Raw genomic sequence first — 19,215 nt, forward strand, 5'->3', positions numbered from 1 at the left:
GCCATCTCTGAGCTCTCTAATATACTATTGAATTAACATAATTATGTTTTACAGAAAATTATTTAATTCTTGCAACAGCTTTATGAGGAAGGTATACGAATCTGCATAGATGAGAAAGATGAGGCTCCTCAGGGAGTTGAGCAGTTTTCTCAAGATCACATTGGAAACTCAGTTCTTTCTGAATTTAAAGCCTGCCTCTCTTTTCCCCCATTATGTTGTGCTGCTCTCCTTACCACTCTCCTGTGCCACTGTCTTACCATGCTGTGCTTCCTCTTCTTTCTTTTTTTAATTAGTTAATTAATTTATTTGTCTTCTCTGGGTCTTAGTTGCCGCACACAGAATCATCGTTGCCGCGTGTGGGTTCTTCCTTGTGGCATGTGGGATCTTTAGTTGAGGCATGCATGCGGGATCTAGTTCCCTGACCAGGGATCAAACCTGGGACCCCTGCATCGGGAGCGTGGAATCTTAACCACTGGACCACCAGGGAAGTCCCCCTCTTCTAACATACAGTAGTGGAGGAGATATTGCTCCCGTTAACAAGAGCTGGCTGAGATTTAAATTAAAACTCTCAGAGCTTTGAAAACTGCAATAACCAATTAATACTGTTGGGAACAGTGAACATTAGTATTGAGATTGCAGAAATCAAATCAACAAGCTAAGATACACATGAAAATATGTCTAGAACAAAGAAAGACTAAAAATATATGAGGTGAGATGAAGATCTGGAGAATAGAACAGAGAGATCCAATATACTTTGAAAAATAAGATTTCTGGATTAAGACCTAACACACAGCACAAAATCAATGAAGATATAATAGTAGAAAAAAAAGTTTAAGGCAATAAATCAAAAAGGTACAGGAAGTATATATTGCAGAAAACACAGGCTATCATGAGTGGAAGGAATCTAAGAGGTCATTCAGGTAGCATAATTTCCCCTTTTACAGATGGGGAGAATAATAACTTAAAAGAATATGTTCTGAGTCACATATCATATTAATAATAAAAGCAAGACTCAAAATGGAGTCTCCTGCATTGATTTTAAGGGTTCCTGAATACTATATTTTCCTGAAATAAATTAAAAATCTGGAAGTGACTCAAAGACATGATCTCATAAAATCTGCTGGTGGAACAAAGCATGATATGGGCATACGTTCACCCTTCATGGCACTGCCTCAATTGCTTAAAGAAGTTATTTAGGTCCTTGGAAAGCTGTCTTTGAGACTCAGCTTGTCTGCCAGGACTATTGCTGAGGAGGGAATAATCATACCCTAAAGATCTTCCATTTCCCAAGTTAGACAGAGCAAGCAGAACCCTATATGCATGGAACAGAAGAGAAATGCATGACAGTTCCACAGGCAGTGAGGAAGGCCCAACATGAACATTTTGAGAGGATGAGTCATGGCAACTGGTCAAGATTCTGACCTGGATAGAAAATGGTAACTGGGCTATTAGCATTTCCTCACAGAGTCCTATATGCTGCTGTGCTACAGAATTTCTTTAATTTTTACCCAAGATTTGATATGAAAACATACTAACCTATACCTGCAGTTACTAGTGGACTTGGTGGTATTCTTTCGGGAAAAACTGGTTCGGTCCAGAGATAGGCAGTGTCATGGAACTGACTGCATAACGCATCTGGTGGTAGAGCTCAGCTGTAATTCCTGCCATTGGGATCTGTGAAATTCCAAGTTCCTCAAAATAAAACACCTTCTACTTAAGCTAATTTGAGTGGATTTCTTTTTCTTTTTGTCCTTTTCTTTTTTCTCTTTGCACTCAAGTGGATTCCTAAGACAATGCCAAACTTCCCTTTGCCTTTGTAAACAATCTATTAAGCTGTGCAGGTGAGAATAACCAAGATGTCTTAAGCAAGGGAGAAACTTTTCAGTATAATTTTAGCCAATAATTTAATTTTTTTAATTTAAATTTTTTTAGTATAGTACTGGCACAGAAACAGACATGTAGATCAATGGAACAGGATTGAGAGCCCAGAAATAAAACCATGCACCTATGGTCAATTAATCTATGACAAAGGAGGCAAGAATTTACAATGGAAAAAGACAGTCTCTTTAATAAGAGGTGCTGGGAAAGCTGGACAGCTACATGTAGGAGAATGAGATTACAACATTTTCTCACAACACAAACCAAAATAAATTCAGAATTAAAGACCTAAATGTAAGACTGGAAATCACAAAACTCCTAGAAGAAAACATAGGCAGAACACTCTTTGACATAAATCGTAGCAATATTTTTTGGGATCTGTCTCCTAAGGCAAAGGAAACAAAGCAAAAATGAACAAATGGGACCTAATTAAACTTAGCAAAGGAGACCATTGACAAAATGAAAAGACAACCTACTGAATGGTAAAATAATATTTGCAAATGATAGGACAAAAATTTAAAAAGCGTATAATAACATACTAACTATTTGTGCTGACAGGAGACGCCTCTTGGCCAGCTCCATTGCTTCAATGTTAAGGGTCTCATCTATTTCCTTGTTACAGTGTAGACATTTCACTTTTTGATGTTCTGTTTTTTCTTCTTGGCCCAACTAAATAGAACACAAATCAAAACCAAAAAATAATACATGAACATTAACACATTGTTTAGCATAAACCTCAAGCAATTCACATACCATTTTGGTTTTAAAAAGTATAGAAATTTTGCTAGATACAGAAAAATGTTCAGATGAGTTTTCTCATCGTTTGCACAGTCATCTAGAAGGTAACATAATTGCCAGTTTTGGGGGGAAGGAGTTATATCATATTTTTACCTTTGCATGGCGTTGGTAAAAGTTTATGAAAGCTACTACATTGCTGATCACACTTTAAACCATTGGTTCTGAAAGTGTGGTTCCCCAGCACCAGCAGCATCACCTGGGTATTGTTAGAAATGCACATTCTCAAACCCCACCATAGACCTGCTGAATCAGAGACTGTGGAGAGATGGGACAGCAATCTGTGTTTTTACAAACCCATTCCATGATTCTGCTACAGCTAAAGTGTGACAACCACTGCTTTAAACTAATCACTTAAGGTAGAATAAAAAGTGAACATGGCTGTTAGGAAATGGGTATATGGATAACTCCATTTTATAGATGAAAAAAAGTTGAAGCTTAGATAAAATAAAAGGTTTATATAAAGATCATAAAGCATCTATTAAGTGATAAAGCTAGGATATGAACCCAGATTCTCTGAGTCTAAAGCCAATGTTCTATCTATAACACTAGAATATCCTTCATGTCAGCATCATAAAGAGGAGAATGTAGTTGTTTAATTATCTGCCTTCTGAAACAGATCAAATACCAGAGTGGTGACCTCAACCCTGACTTTGCATTAGAATTAGCTGGGTAAATGGATTAAAAATATATATTCCTGGGACCCTCCTCAGACCATCTGCATCAGAATCTCCTGGGTAGAGGCTGGGAAATCAATCCGTATTTTTTAATAAGCTTTCCCAGTGATTCTGATGCAGCCAGATTAACAAAAGGCCACAATCAGATATTGGGAGCTACTATAAAAAATCCTTAGATTTGACTTGGTACTTTTCTTATCCAGAAATCCTGGCAATATTACTGCAGACACAAGGCTTGATTCTGAGCCCCCACCTGGAGCTTCAAGCACCTGTTAGAGGATTTTAAATGGAGTTTTAGAAATCCTATTTCATAGCAACCAATTATCTTATGTCTACAGTCATAGAAGTTGACCCCTCATATTGTTTGATGCAGAAAAACATTGCAATGAAAATTGGACTTAATATAGGAGATGGCAACACAGAAGAAGCATTGAGCAGACACCAGGACAACTTTTATTATTTCTCCTTGTGGCATTCATGACTGCTAATGAATTATGAACTCATATATGAATTAGAAGTCTGAACATGGAGATTCTAAAGCATATCTCAGAAGCAGGAGGTGACATTTCACCACATCTAATCGTATGACACTGGCTTTGAATTCTATTTTATATTACAAAGTTATATATATATATATATATATTTTTTTTTTTTTTTTTCGCGGTACACGGGCCTCTCACTGTTATGGCCTCTCCCGTTGCGGAGCACAGGCTCCGGACGCGCAGGCTCAGTGGCCATGGCTCACGGGCCCAGCCGCTCCGCGGCATGTGGGATCCTCCCAGACCGGGGCACGAACCTGTGTACCCTGTATCAGCAGGCGGACTCTCAACCACTGCGCCACCAGGGAAGCCCTACGCTGCCTTTTAAAGGCAGCTCCAATACACTAGTCCTTCTTTTGAATCTACAATACATACTAGCTATACTCAAAGGGGTTGTCAGTTCTACTTTGCCCCATAGTGGTCACAAAAATCCCTAAGAATTGTGAATTAATATTTATAACATTTATACTTATTTAAGGGCAATCATATCCACTTTGAAGGAATAAACAAAAGATATTACTTGCTTACTGCATATGGGTTTTGCAGTATAATTGCTTTCTCAACCATGTTCCAATCTGCATTAGCAAGATCTTTGTCAAATTTGAGTGCAGAGGCTGCAGATATGGTTAGTTCTTGAAAGTGTTGAAATGTATAATACAGTGATTTATACTTTGTTGATGTGACATCATGAAGACCTTTGATACAAAGAACACATTTTATAAATAGTAGACATCATCATTTTAATGATATATATAAAATATACATATATACATATAGATGTGTAGGAGATATATGCAGCAGGTATAGATATACATATATGTACACAGTGTATGTGTAGATATATACATATATTTCCCACCTATACATAAGGTCATATATATAAGTATTTATGATATATATTTATTTATCTCCAGATGTATACATTTGACTCTTGAACAATATGGGAGTCAGGGGTGCCAACCCTCCACGCATATAACTTTATAGTTGGCCATTCATATCCATGGTTGTGCATCCTCAGATTCAATAAGCAGGTTTGTGTTATACTGAAGTACATATTAATTTTTTTTAATTAAAAAAATTCACATCCACTTATAAGTGGATTGGCGTAGTTTAAATTCATGTTGATCAAGGATTAACTCTGTGTGTGTGTGTGTGTGTGTGTGTGTGTGTGTATGTATATATATCTCCAGACCTCAATGTTTGAAGGAATCTTACTACCAGACACAAATTCCCTTTTTCTGAGCCATAGAAGTTTCTTTGGAAAGCAGTAATGTTCCATGAGCAAACGTTCACTGCTCTCAGTGCAAGTAAACAGACGCTCCACAATAAGAATTTTAGGTTTATTTAGCTACTAAGTAGAACATCTGATAAATTGAAAAATTTTACCTCTTTAATCTGCTTTTTCCATTTTACTATGTTAAGGTTCAGAAAACAAAAAAAGTAAATGGAAGAAAAGATTTTGTTGCAAATATGAGGATGAAGGTGCAATATTATCCATAAAGATGAAATTTAAGATTGGTTACAAAATGCCATATGAATGAAAACTCTGCGTGTAACAAGAAAGGGTGATAAAGCAGTTAAGAATACAATGGATTAAAAACATTAGAGCAATTTGTTTTTAGTTCTTTAACTGTCGTTATCAAGCCATGTGACCTTAGACGAGAAATTTTAACTCTTTAGATTTCAATTTATCAATTGTTAAAAAGTAGGGAATTGAAACAGTCATATTGTATAATGCAGTTGCCTCCTAAAACTGGTATTTCTGCTTCTATTCTCTTCATAGCTCCCAATCAGCTATCCACAGAACGAGAGTTGTCTTTTTAAGGACCTTATTCATAAAATTACACTTACTTGCTTAAAACCAACCAAGAAATCCATTTATCCCTTAGAATAAAATCTTAAAATTCAAGGTCCTTCATTATCTAACTCTTTCCCTACCTCTCCCATCTGAACTTCCTTCACTATTGGCATTGTTCTCGAAGGTCCCAGCACCTTACCTTCTTTCCTTGAACACACTCATTTTCTAATTTCCTCAGGAATCTATTACCTGTTGTGTTTTCTATTTTATTTATATGTGGTTTGTTTATTTTTATACAAAAATGGCTCTCTGATATTACCTTATTTGACTTGTTTACTGCCTGTTTCTCCTCTCTCCAACATAAGCTCCATCAACTCAGAAATCTTTTTTGTCTTCATAATGTATCACTATCAGAATAGTGACTGGCATATAAGAGGCTCTTAACAAAAAGTTTGTCAAATAACTGAATAAACTTATTGTATAATTTTACTTAAACTGGACTAATGTAAATAAGTAATCTTTTTTTTTAATTGGAGTAAAATTGCTTTACAATGTTATGCTAGTTTCTGCTGTACGATGAAGTGAATCAGCTATATATATACCTATATCCCCTCCCTCTTGGACCTCCCTCCCACCCTGCCCCCCATCCCACCCATCTAGGTCATCACAGAGCATGGAGCTGAGCTCCCTGTGCTATACAGCAGGTTCCCACTAGCTATCTATTTTACACATGGTAGTGTATTTATGTCAAACCTAATCTCCCAATTCGTTGTACCCCTCCCTTCCCCCTGTGTGTCCACATGTCCGTTCTCTATGTCTACATCTCTATTCCTGCCCTACAAATAGGTTCATCTGTACCATTTTTCTAGATTTCACATATACGTGTTAATAATATACGATATTTGTTTTTCTCTTTCTGGCTCTTTCTCTTTCTGGCTCTGTATGACAGACTCTACATCCATCCTCATCTCTACAAATGACCCAATTTCATTCCTTTTTTATGGCTGAGCAATATTCCATTGTATATATGTACCACATCTTCTTTATTTATTCATCTATCGTTGGACATTTAGGTTGTTTCCATGTCCTGGCTATTGTAAATAGTGCTTCAATGAACACTGGGGTACAAGATTATTGCTTATTGGCCTAACAAGCTTATTGGCCTAAACAATTCATATGACTTTACATAGAGATCCAATTTCCTCTTCAATTAGACACCATTGATTTGTATTTATATGGCTTCTTTCTTCATTATTAACAATTCTTTAGCATGTTGGGAATATTTTTCTCTTCACTCAGAATATGAATTTGCAGGGCTTACCGAGTTTAGTAACTGCCATTGGCAAAATAAATCTATTGACAATCAGGCTAATTAAGGATACTAACACTCCATGAAATAATATCTGGAATAGAAAAAAAAAAGTAAGTTTTCATCGCAATGTCATATAATATACTCTATATTTACCAATGTAAATTAAGCTAGGATGTACTATGTCAATAGATACTCATGGCAGAGGGGAATTTGGATGTCAGACATGATGAAAGTACTCTGGGGATTCTCTATCTTCTTGCATGTGCTTCATTCACATTTCTGGAACCAAACCAAAAATCAGGACACATGGTTTGACAAATATTTATGTACATATGAAGACATTAGGAGAAAATACTTGTTCTTAAATTCCATTACTGCATTTCTTGAGCCCTGGAAATATACCTGTGCTTCACCAATTCTCATCCACCATACACACCTCCATGTACACAGCCACACAGTTCTCTGCTCAATGTTATCAGCACATCTGTATGAAATAATTCTCTCCACTTAGGAAAAGAGGACAACTAAGAGGCCTTGGTATGTTTGCTCCACCTCATACTTTGCCTCTCTGGCATCTCATTGCCAGCAGGGAGGAGCAATTGATGCCTTTGGTGCCACCAGTTTTTTTTCTCCACTTATATCCCAAGTTAATCTCCATGGACAGATGAAGTGACACTTTTCAATTTGATACTACAAACTTCCATCGTTTTATGGAATTCTAACTTCCAGAACTTATTTTAAACTCTTAGCCAGTCCTCTATTCTTTGGCTACAAATGGAGGTTAGAGACAGAGCATGAAACCATACCAGAGGCTTTCAAGGTTGCACACTAGGATCACCAGAGAAACTTTAACATATTGGTGCCCAGGATGGTGCCACTGAATATTCTGATTTAATTCTTCAAGGGTGCAGCCCAAACACTGGTAATTAGAAAAACCAAGGTACAATCTACACACATTGAAATGTACTTATGCATAATTTGATAAGTTTTGACAGTGCATACACGCATATAACCCTCAGTCCTATCAGGATGTAGAATATTCTCATATCCTTCCAAATTTCTCCAGTGCTGCTCCAATCAATCCCCACCCGACACGAGGCAACTACTCTTCCTACTTCTATTTCTATAGGTGAGATTTGCCAGTTCTAAAACCTTCATTTAAATTGAATATTATGTTTCTCATTGTAGTTTTAATTTGCATTCCCCTAGAGTAATGATGTTAAGCATTTTAATGTGCTTAGTGGTATATATCTTTCTTTTTGAAACATTTGTTCAACTCTTTGGCCTATTTTTAATTTTATTTATTTTTTTTGTGGTACACGGAGCTCTCACTGTTGTGGCCTCTCCCGTTGTGGATCACAGGCTCCAGACGCTCAGGTTCAGTGGCCATGGCTCACGGGCCCAGCCGCTCCACGGCATGTGGGATCCTCCCGGACCGGGGCATGAACGCATGTCCCCTGCATCGGCAGGCGGACTCTCAACCACTGCGCCGCCACCAGGGAAGCCCCTTGCCTATTTTTTAAATTGGGTTGTTTTTCTTTTATTATAAAATTGTAGAAATTTTGAAAAATATATTCTGGATAAAAGTGCATTGTCATACAGATGGCCAACATGCACATGAAAAGAAGTTCAATATCGCTAATTATTAGAGAAATGCAAATTAAAACTACAATGAGGTATCACCTCACACCGGTCAGAAGGGGCATCATTAAAAAGTCTACAAATCACAAATACTGGAGAGGGTGTGGAGAAAAAGGAGCCCAACTACACTGTTGGTGGGAATGTAAATTGATACAGCCACTATGGAGAACAGTATGGAGGTTCCTTAAAAAACTGAAAATAGAGTTATCATATGATCCTACTCCTGGGCATATATCTGGAGAAAACTCTAATGAGAAAAGATACATGTGCAGCAATCTTCACTGCAGCACTATTTACAATACATGGAAGTAATCTAAATGTTCATCCACAGATGAATGGATAAAGAAGATATATATATATATATATATATATATATATATATATAATGGAATATTACTCAGCCATGAGAAAGAGTGAAATAATGCTATTTGTGGCAACTTGGATGGGCCTAGAGATTATCATACTAAGTGAAGTAAATCAGACAGAGAAAGACAAATATCATAGGATACACTTATGTATGGAATCTAAAAAATGATACAAATAAACTTATTTACAAAACAGAAATAGACTCACAGACATAGGAAGCAAACCCCTGGTTACCAAAGGGTTTAGCAGTGGTGGGGGGAGATAAATTAGGAGTTTGGGATTAACATACGCACACTACTATATATAAAATAGGTAAGTAACAGGACCTGCTGTATAGCACGTGGAACTATATTCAATATCTTGTAATAACCTATAATGGAAAAGAATCTGGAAAAGAGTATCACTTTTCTGTATACCTGAAACTAACACAACATTGCAAATTAGCTATATTTCACTAGAAAAATGTGCATTATCAGATATATGTGTTATTTCCTCTCAGACTTACATTATCCATTTATGTAAAGCTATCCTTTGGTAAGCAAACATTTTTCATGTTGAGAACTCCAATTACTATTGTTTTTTTGATCTAAAAACCCTTTGTCGGGCTTCCCTGGTGGCGCAGTGGTTGAGAGTCCGCCTGCCGATGCAGGGGACACGGGTTCGTGCCCCGGTCTGGGAAGATCCCACATGCTACGGAGCGGCTGGGCCCATGAGCCATGGCCGCTGAGCCTGTGCATCCGGAGCCTGTGCTCCGCAACGGGAGAGGCCACAACAGTGAGAGGCCCGCGTACCGCAAAAAAAAAAAAAAAAAAAAAAAAAAAAAAAAACCCTTTGTCTATTCCAAGGTTGCAAAGGTATTCTCTTATGTTTTCTTCAGAAGTTTTAGGGCTTTTGATTTTATATTTATGTCTATGATGCATCTCTAAGCACTTTTACATATGGTGTGAGGTAAAAATGGAGGTTTTACTTTCTTTGGCAACTTATTTACCTTATAACTGGGAGTCTGTACTTTTAGGCTATCTTCATCCATTTCCTCCGTCTCCTCTCACCACCTCTGGCCATCACCAATATGTTCTCTGTTTCTATGAGCTCAGTTTTTTTAGATTCCACAAATACTTTTTTGAATGTTAAACTAATATTTCTGGACATATTTTTTGGATAGTCTATTTGATCATAATGTCATACTTTTTATATATTTAAAATTAATTGGCTACATATTTTTTAAGAATTTTAGCATCATGTTTAATTAATTGTTTTGTTTGTTGGTAATTATCTTTGTTGGGGTTTAGTATCAGAGTGGGCTGGCCACATAAAAAAAGTGCTTCATCATTTTCTATTTTATGAGAGAGTTTATGTAGAATTGTTATCATTTATTCCTTAAATGTTTGGCAGAATTTTCCAGTCAAGCCATCTGGGCTTCTAGTTTGTGAGACAGTTTTAATTTAGATACCCAATTTCTTTAACAGATATAGGGCTATTCAGATTTTCTATTTTCTTTTGTGTCGGTTTGGGTAAGTTGTGTTTTTGAGGAGTTTAACCATTTTCATCTAAGGTATTAAATTATTCTGACAAAAAGTTATGCATAATTTCTATTTATTACTACTTTAATAACTGTATAATTTGTAGTCATGTTCTCTTTTTCATTATGGATATCAGTAATTTGTTCCCTATCTCTTTCTGTCTGTCTCTGTCTCCCTCTCTTGCTCTTTTTTAAGGTTTAACATTTTATTTTATTTTTTTAACATCTTCATTAGAGTAAAATTGCTTCACTGTGTTGTGTTAGCTTCTGCTGTATAACAAAGTGAATCAGCTATACGTATACGTATATCCACATATCCACTCCCTCTTGCATCTTATCCCAAGTGTCCAGGTGGTCAAAAAGCACCGAGCTGATCTCCCTGTGCTATGCAGCTGCTTTCCACTAGCTAGCTATTTTACATTTGGTAGTGTCTATATGTCCATGCCACTCTCTCACTTCGTCCCAGCTTACACTTCCACATCCCTGTGTCCTCAAGTCCATTCTCTATGTCTGCATCTTTATTCCTGTCCTGCACCTAGGTTCTTCAGAACCATTTTTTTTATTCCATATATGTACATTAGAATGCAGTATTTGTTTTTCTCTTTCTGACTTACTTCACTCTGTATGACAGACTCTAGGTTTATCCACCTCACTACAAATAACTCAATTTAGTTTCTTCTTATGGCTGAGTAATATTCCATTGTATATATGTGCCACATCTTCTTTATCCATTCATCTGCCAGTGGACACTTAGGTTGCTTCCATGTCCTGGCTATTGTAAATAGAGCTGCAAAGAACATTGTGGTACATGATTCTTTTTGAATTATGGTTTTCTCAGGGTATATGCCCAGTAGTGGGATTTCTGGGTCATATGGTAGTTCTATTTTTAGTTTTTTCAGGAACCTCCATACTGTTCTCCATAGTGGCTGTACCAATTTACATTCCCACCAACAGTGCAAGAGGGTTCCCTCTTCTCCACAGACTCTCCAGCAGTTATTGTTTGTAGCTTTTTTGGTGATGGCCATTCTGACTGGTGTGAGAAGATATCTCATTGTAGTTTTGATTTGCATTTCTCTAATGATTAATGATGTTGTGCATCTTTTCATGTGTTTGTTGGAAATCTATATATCTTCTTTGGAGAAATGTCTATTTAAGTCTTCTGCCCATTTTTGGATTGGGTTGTTATTTTTTTTTGATATTGAGCTGCATGAGCTGTTTGTATATTTTGGAGATTAATCCTTTGTCAGTTGCTTCATCTGCAAATATTTTCTCCCATTCTGAGGGTTGTCTTTTCGTCTTGTTTATGGTTTCCTTTGCTGTGCAAAAGCTTTTAAGTTTCAATAGGTCCCATTTGTTTATTTTTGTTTTTATTCATTTGTTTATGAGGTGGGTGAAAAAGGATCTTGCTGTGATTTATGTCATAGAACGTTCTGCCTATGTTTTCCTCTAAGGGTTTTATAGTGTCTGGCCTTATAAGAGGTCTTTAATCCATTTTGAATTTATTTTTGTGTATGGTATTAGGGAGTGTTCTAATTTCATTCTTTTACATGTAGCTGTCCAGTTTTCCCTGCACCACTTATTGAAGAGGCTGTCTTTTCTCCATTGTATATTCTTGCCTCCTTTATCAAAGATAAGGTGACCATATGTGTGTGGGTTTATCTCTGGGCTTTCTACCCTGTTCCATTGATCTATATTTCTGTTTCTGTGCCAGTACCATACTGTCTTGATTACTGTAGCTTTGTAGTATCATCTGAAGTCAGGGAGCCTGATACATCCAGCTTCATTTTTCTTTCCTAAGATTGCTTTGGCTATTCGGGTTCTTTTGTGTTTCCATACAAATTGTGAAATTTTTTGTTCTAGTTTTGTGAAAAATGACATTGAGAATTTGATAAGGATTGCATTGAATCTGTAGATTGCTTTGGGTAGTATAATCATTTTCACAATGTTGATTCTTCCAATCCAGCAACATGGAATATCTCTCCATTTTTTTGTATCATCTTTAATTACTTTCAACAGTGTCTTATAGTTTTCTGCATACAGATCTTTTGTCTCCTTAGGTAGGTTTATTCCTAGGTATTTTGTTCTTTTTGTTGCAATGGTAAATGGGAGTGTTTCCTTAATTTCTCTTTCAGATTTTTCATCAGTAGTGTATAGGAATGCAACAGATTTATGTGCATTAATTTTGTATCCTGCTACTTTACCAAATTCATTGATTAGCTCTAGCAGTTTTCTGGTAGCATCTTTGGGATTCTCTATGTATAGTATCATGTCATCTGTAAACAGTGACAGCTTTACTTCCTCTTTTCCTATTTAGATTCCTTTTATTTCGTTTTCATCTCTGATTGCTGTGGCTAAAACTTTCAAAACTGCGTTGAATAATAGTGGTGAGAGTGGGCAACCTTGTCTTTTTCCTGATCTTACTGGAAATGGTTTCAACTTTTCACCATTGAGAACGATGCTGGCTGTGGGTTTGTCATATATGGCCTTTAAGTTCCTTCTATACCTACTTTCTGGAGGGTTTTTACCATAAATTGATGTGGAATTTTGTCAAAAGCTTTTTCTGCATCTATTGAGATGATCATATGGTTTTAATTCTTCAATTTGTTATTATGGTGTATCACATTGATTGATTTGTGTATATTGAAGTATCCTTGCATTCCTGGGATAAACCCCACTTGATCATGGTGTATTATCCTTTTAATGTGCTGTTGGATTCTGTTTGCTAGTATTTTGTTGAGGATTTTTGCGTCTATGTTCATCAGTGATATTGGCCTGTAGTTTTCTTTCTTTGTGACATCTCTGTCTGGTTTGGTATCAAGGTGATGGTGGCCTCGTAGAATGAGTTTGGGAGTGTTCCTCTCTCTGCTATATTTTGGAAGAGTTTGAGAAGGATAAGTCTTAACTCTTCTCTAAATGCTTGATAGAATTCGCCTGTGAAGCCATCTGGTCCTGGGCTTTTGTTTGTTGAAAAATTTTTAATCACAGTCTTAATTTCAATGCTTATGATTTGTCTGTTTATATTTTCTATTTCTTCCTGCTTCAGTCTCAGAAGGTTGTGGTTTTCTAAGAATTTGTCCATTTCTTCCAGGTTATCCATTTTACTGGCATATAGTTTCTTGTAGTAATCTCTCACGATCTTTTGTATTTTTGCAGGGTCAGTTGTTACTTCTCCTTCCTCATTTCTAATTCTATTGATTTGAGTCTTCTCCTTTTTTTTCTTGATGAGTCTGGCTAATGGTTTATCCATTTTCTTTATCTTCTCAAAGAACCAGCTTTTAGTTTTATTGATCTTTGCTCTTGTTTCCTTCATTTCTTTTTCATTTATTTCTGATCTGATCTTTATGATTTCTTTCCTTCTGCAAACTTTGGGGTTTTTGTTCTTCTTTCTCTAACTGCTTTAGGTGTAAGGTTAGGTTGTTTATTTGAGATGTTTCTTGTTTTTTGAGGTAGGATTGTATTGCTGTAAACTTCCCTCTTAGAACTGCTCTTGCTGCATCCCATAGGTTTTGGGTCATTGTGTTTTCATTGTCAATTGTTTCTAGGTATTTTTTGATTTCCTCTTTGATTTCTTCAGTGACCTCTTGGTTATGTAGTAGCGTATTGTTTAGCCTCCATGTGTTTGTAGTTTTTACAGATTTTTTCCTGTAATTGATATCTAGCCTCATAGTGCTGTGGTTGGAAAAGATACTTGATATGATTTCAATTTTCTTAAATTTACCAAGGCTTGATTTGCTACCCAAGATATGATCTATCCTGGAGAATATTCCATGAGCACTTGAGAAGAAAGTGTATTCTGTTGTTTTTGGATGGTATGTCCTGTAAATATCAATTAAGTCCATCTTGTTTATTGTATCATTTAAAGCTTGCGTTTCCTTATTTATTTTCATTTTGGATGATCTGTCCATTGGTGAAAGTGAGATGTTAAAGTCCCCTACTATGAATGTGTTACTGTCGATTTCCCCTTTTATGGCTGCTAGCATTTGCCTTATGTACTGAGGTGCTCCTATATTGGGTGCATAAATAATTACAGTTGTTATATCTTCCTGTTGGATTGAACCCTTGATCATTATATAGTGTCCTTCTTTGTCTCTTGTAATAGTCTTTATTTTAAAGTCTATTTTGTCTTATACAAGAATTGCTACTCCAGCTTTCTTCTGATTTCCACTTGCGTGGGATATCTTTTTCCATCCCCTCACTTTCAGACTGTATGTGTCCCTAGGTCTGAAGTGGGTATTTTGTAAACAGCATATATATGGGTCTTGTTTTTGTATCCATTCAGCCAGTCTATGTCTTTTGGTTGTAGCATTTATCCATTTACATTTAAGGTAATTATTGATGTGTATGTTGCTATTACAATTTTCTTAATTGCTTTGGGTTTGTTATTGCAGGTTTTTCCCTTCTCTGTGTTTCCTGCCTAGAGAAGGTTCTTTATTATTTGTTGTAAAGCTGGTTTGGTGGTGCTGAGTTCTCTTAGCTTTTGCTTGTCTGTAAAGGTTTTAATTTCTCTGTCAAATCTGAATGAGATCCTTGCTGGGTAGAGTAATCTTGGTTGTAAGTTTTTCCCTTTCATCACTTTAAATATGTCCTGCCAGTCCCTACAGGCTTGCAGAATTTCTGCTGAAAGAACAGCTGTTAACCTTATGGGGATTCCCTTGTATGTTAATTGTTGCTTTTCTCCTGCTGCTTTTAATATTTTTTCTTTGTATTTAATTTTTGATAGTTTGATTAGTATGTGTCTTGGCATGTTTTTCCTTGATTTTATTCTGTATGGGACTCTGCGTTTCCTGGAGTTGGTTGACTATTTCCTTTCCCATATTAGGGAAGTTTTCAACTATAACCTTTTCAAATATTTTCTCAGTCCCTTTCTTTTTCTTTTCTTCTGGGACCCCTATAATTCAAATGTTGGTGCATTTAATGTTGTCCCACAAGTCTCTGAGACTATCCTCAATTCTTTTCATTGCTTTTTCTTTCTTCTGCTGTGCAGTAATTATTTCCACTATTTTATCTTCCCGGTCACTTATCTGTTCTTCTGCCTCAGTTATTCTGTTACTGATTCCTTCTAGAGAATTTTTAATTTCATTTATTGTGTTGTTCATCGTTGCTTGTTTCATCTTTCGTTCTTCTAAGTCCTTGTTAAATGTTTCTTGCATTTTCTCTATTCTATTTCCAAGATTTTGGGTCATCTTTACTATCATTATTCTGAATTCTTTTTTAGGTAGACTACCTATTTCCTCTTCATTTGTTAGGTCTGGTGGGTTTTTATCTTGCTCCTTCATCTGCTGTGTGTTTTTCTGTCTTCTCATTTTGCTTATCTTACTGTGTTTGGGGTCTCCTTTCTGCAGGCTGCAGGTTCGTAGTTCCCGTTGTTTTTGGTGTCTGTCCCCAGTGGCTAAAGTTGGTTCAGTGGGTTGTGTAGGGTTCCTGGTGGAGGGGACTAGTGCCTGTGTTCTGGTGGATAAGGCTGGATCTTGTCTTTCTGGTGGGCAGGTCCATGTCTGGTGGTGTCTTTTGGGGTTTCTGTGGACTTATTATTATTTTCGGCAGCCTCTCTGCTAATGGGTGGGGTTGTGCTCCTGTCTTGTAAGCTGTTTGGCATGGGGTGTCCAGCACTGGAGCTGGCTGGTCGTTGAGTTGAGCTGAGTCTTAGCATTGAGACGGACATCTCTGGGAGAGATCTCGCCGATTGATATTATGAGGAGTTGAGAGTTCTCTGGTGGACCAATGTCCTAAACTTGGCTCTCCCACCTCAGAGGCTCAGGGCTGACACCCAGCTGGAGAACCAAGACCCTGTCAGCCACACGGCTCTAGTCCTACCCTTGGCACTCTGTGACATAATCAGGAGAAATCTCTGAGTTCCTGGGTTCTCGCTGGACTGGACCCCCAGCCCCTGCTGTGGGTGTCCCTGATGGTGTTCAAAGAAGAAAATGGTTCCTGATGGAGGAGACTGAGTGGAGGAGGCATCTTCACCAGGCTGCTGTCAGATGGGCTGGTTCAGAAACAGAGCATAGTGCTCTGGAGCTGCCCTTAAGGCAAATGTTTAAGGGACAGGCACAGTTTGTCTTCTGGCACGAATTTTTGATACCTCCAAGCTCCCAGCAATAACTGCTTGACTTGAGGATAGTGGAAAGTCTTGTTGAGTTGCTGTAGCCTTGACCTTGACAGACTTAGCATTGGGAGCTCTATGTGTCCAGGCCAGAAGCGCCCATGCTAACCCAGGCCCTTTAGGACCCTTCCTTTGTGTATGTAATTTTATTTTTAAGTAACTGCCAAATTCTTTTCCAGAGTGACTGTACTATTTGATATTCCTACTAGTAATGTATGAGTGGTCCAGGTTCTTTGCATCCTCACCAACATTTAGTTTCATCACCATATTTCATTTTAGCCCTTCTAATAGAGAGATATCTTTTTGTGGTCTCAATTTGCATTTCCCCAGTGGCTAATCATGTTGACCATCTTTCTGTGCTTATTTTTCATGTGTATATCCTCTTCTGTGGAATGTCTCTTCCTGTATTCTGCCCATTGGACTGTTAGAAGTTTTTAATTTTGATGAAGTATAATTTCTTCTTTTTTTTTCTTTTATGGATTATGCTTTTGGTGTCTTTGCCTTATGCTAGGTCCCAAAGATTTTATTCCAAGTTAAAAAAGAGTTTTCTAGTTTTACATTTTGTATTTAATTCTGTGACCCACTATAATTAATTTTGTAAAAGATGTGAGACTTAGAGTCAATGTTCTTTTTTTTTGCCTATGAATGACCCATTCTTCAGCACCATTTGTAAGACATCCTCTATTGAATTGCTTTTGCACCTTTATCAAAAAATAGTTGGGGGGCTTCCCTGGTGGCGCAGTGGTTGAAAGTCCGCCTGCCAATGCAGGGGACGCTGGTTCGTGCTCCAGTCCAGGAGGATCCCACGTGCCGTGGAGCGGCTGGGCCCGTGAGCCATGGCCGCTGAGCCTGTGTGTCCAGAGCCTGTGCTCCGCAACGGGAGAGGCCACAACAGTGAGAGGCCCGCGTACCGCAAAAAAAAAAAAAAAGAAAAAAATAGTTGGGGATGTTTGTGTGGATCTATTTCTGGGTTCTCTGTTCTGTTCCATGTGTCTCTCTCTCTGACAATACTATCTAATCTCCATGACTATAACTGTAATAATGCCTTAAAATTGGGTATACTGATTTTTCCCATTTTTTCTTCTCTTTCAAAATTGTTTTTGTTATTTTAGTTCCTTTGCTTTTTATTTCTTGAATGGTTGTATGTGGAATTGTATCTTTAATTTTCATTTCCTTGTATCAATTGGTAGTATATAGAAATACTTGATTTTTTATACTTATCTTGTATCCTGAGACCATGCTGAACTCACTTACTAGTTCTAGTAGAGCTTTTCTTTCTCTTCTTTTTGAAGACCCTTGGAATTTTCTATATAGATAATCATATTATCTGCAAATAAGGATAGTTTATTTCTCCCTTTTCAATATTCATGTGTTTCTTTTCCTTTATTTTATTTTATTGTTTTTGTCTTATGGAGCAAGCTAGAACTTCCATCATGATGTTTAATAAAAAGAGTAAGAGTAGACATTCTTGGATTTTTCCCAATTATAGGGTGAAAATGTCTTTCACTATTAATTATAATGCCACCTGTAAATTTTTTTGTAGCTGTTCTTTATCAACATTAGGAAATTCCCTTCTATTTCTATTTTTTGAGAGATTGTGTCATAAATGGATATTGATTTTTGTTAAGTGTTTTTTCTGTATCAGTTGATACGATTCTATAAATGTCAATTAGATCCTGTTGGTTGATGGTGTTGCTTAGTTCTTCCATATCCTTGCTGATTTTTTATCTAGTTCTACACTTTGTTGAACAAATTATAAAAAGGAGTGTTAAAGTCTCCAAATATAGTTTGTTTATTTTTCCTCTTAGTTCTCAGTTTTGGCTTCACATATTTTTATGTACTTGTTTGGAACATATTCAGTTTGGTCATTGAACTTGTGAGTAGTAGAGAGAGGATTAAGTTAAAATTTTAAGCTTTCATTGTAGTGCCTCTTTGTGAGTATTAATAAATTAGCTGTAAGATTCAGCTAAATTAAATTAAGTAAGGAGTGCTACTTTCTTCTCAACTAGTTAACTACTACTGAGACATCTCTCAAATGATTTTATTTACCAAAGTTTTATATAAAAGCAAGTCTGCATGGCAACATCATCATCATAGCTCAGATTTATTGTACATTTACTATATGCTAAACAATGTGTTAAGCATTTTAGGTATATTTTCAATTTATCATAATAACCCTTTGAGACAGTGGAGATAGTGATATAGCCAGATAGACCTGGCTCATACAAGTTTGTGAGAGCTGATCATTACATTTTCAGGAAGTTTATGAGCAGACTGATATTCCTGTTGGTGCCAGTGATTACACAACAGAAACTGGCAAACACTACAACTTAGGGTCTCCCCCTCTCTGAGAAAGTTACTTGTTAAATATTTATTAGCAAACGATTGGTATCATTACTAAATCTGTTTTGGAGTGAGGAAACTGACACTTTGGGTGAGGTGGTGGGAATGAAATAACTTGTGGATGGTTACACAGTAAATAGCAACCAACTAAAAATTTCAGAACCCATATCCACGTGCAACGTTCACCATTATACTGGTCAGGATGTATGATGATGCCGCTGATTTTTATTCAGGCAGGTGGAGA

The 19,215-nt window shown here is 36.8% G+C and overlaps 1 protein-coding gene across 1 annotated transcript in view; it reads right to left on the reverse strand.

Moving 5' to 3' along the window:
- Positions 1-19,215, reverse strand: part of SLC9C1 (solute carrier family 9 member C1) — an 84,976-nt gene that overhangs the window by 32,106 nt on the left and 33,655 nt on the right. The window contains exons 10-12 of the mRNA XM_030760700.2: positions 7,009-7,090; positions 4,418-4,584; positions 2,422-2,547 (exon numbers count right to left, since the gene is read on the reverse strand). Coding sequence (XP_030616560.2) covers positions 2,422-2,547; positions 4,418-4,584; positions 7,009-7,090 — 375 coding nt within the window. The remainder of the gene's footprint in view (positions 1-2,421; positions 2,548-4,417; positions 4,585-7,008; positions 7,091-19,215) is intronic.

Source organism: Delphinapterus leucas, chromosome 4 (genome assembly GCF_059928025.1).
Source record: "Delphinapterus leucas isolate spDelLeu-1000000601 "Yukka" chromosome 4, BTC_Dleu_Yukka2, whole genome shotgun sequence".
Lineage (NCBI taxonomy): Eukaryota > Metazoa > Chordata > Mammalia > Artiodactyla > Monodontidae > Delphinapterus > Delphinapterus leucas.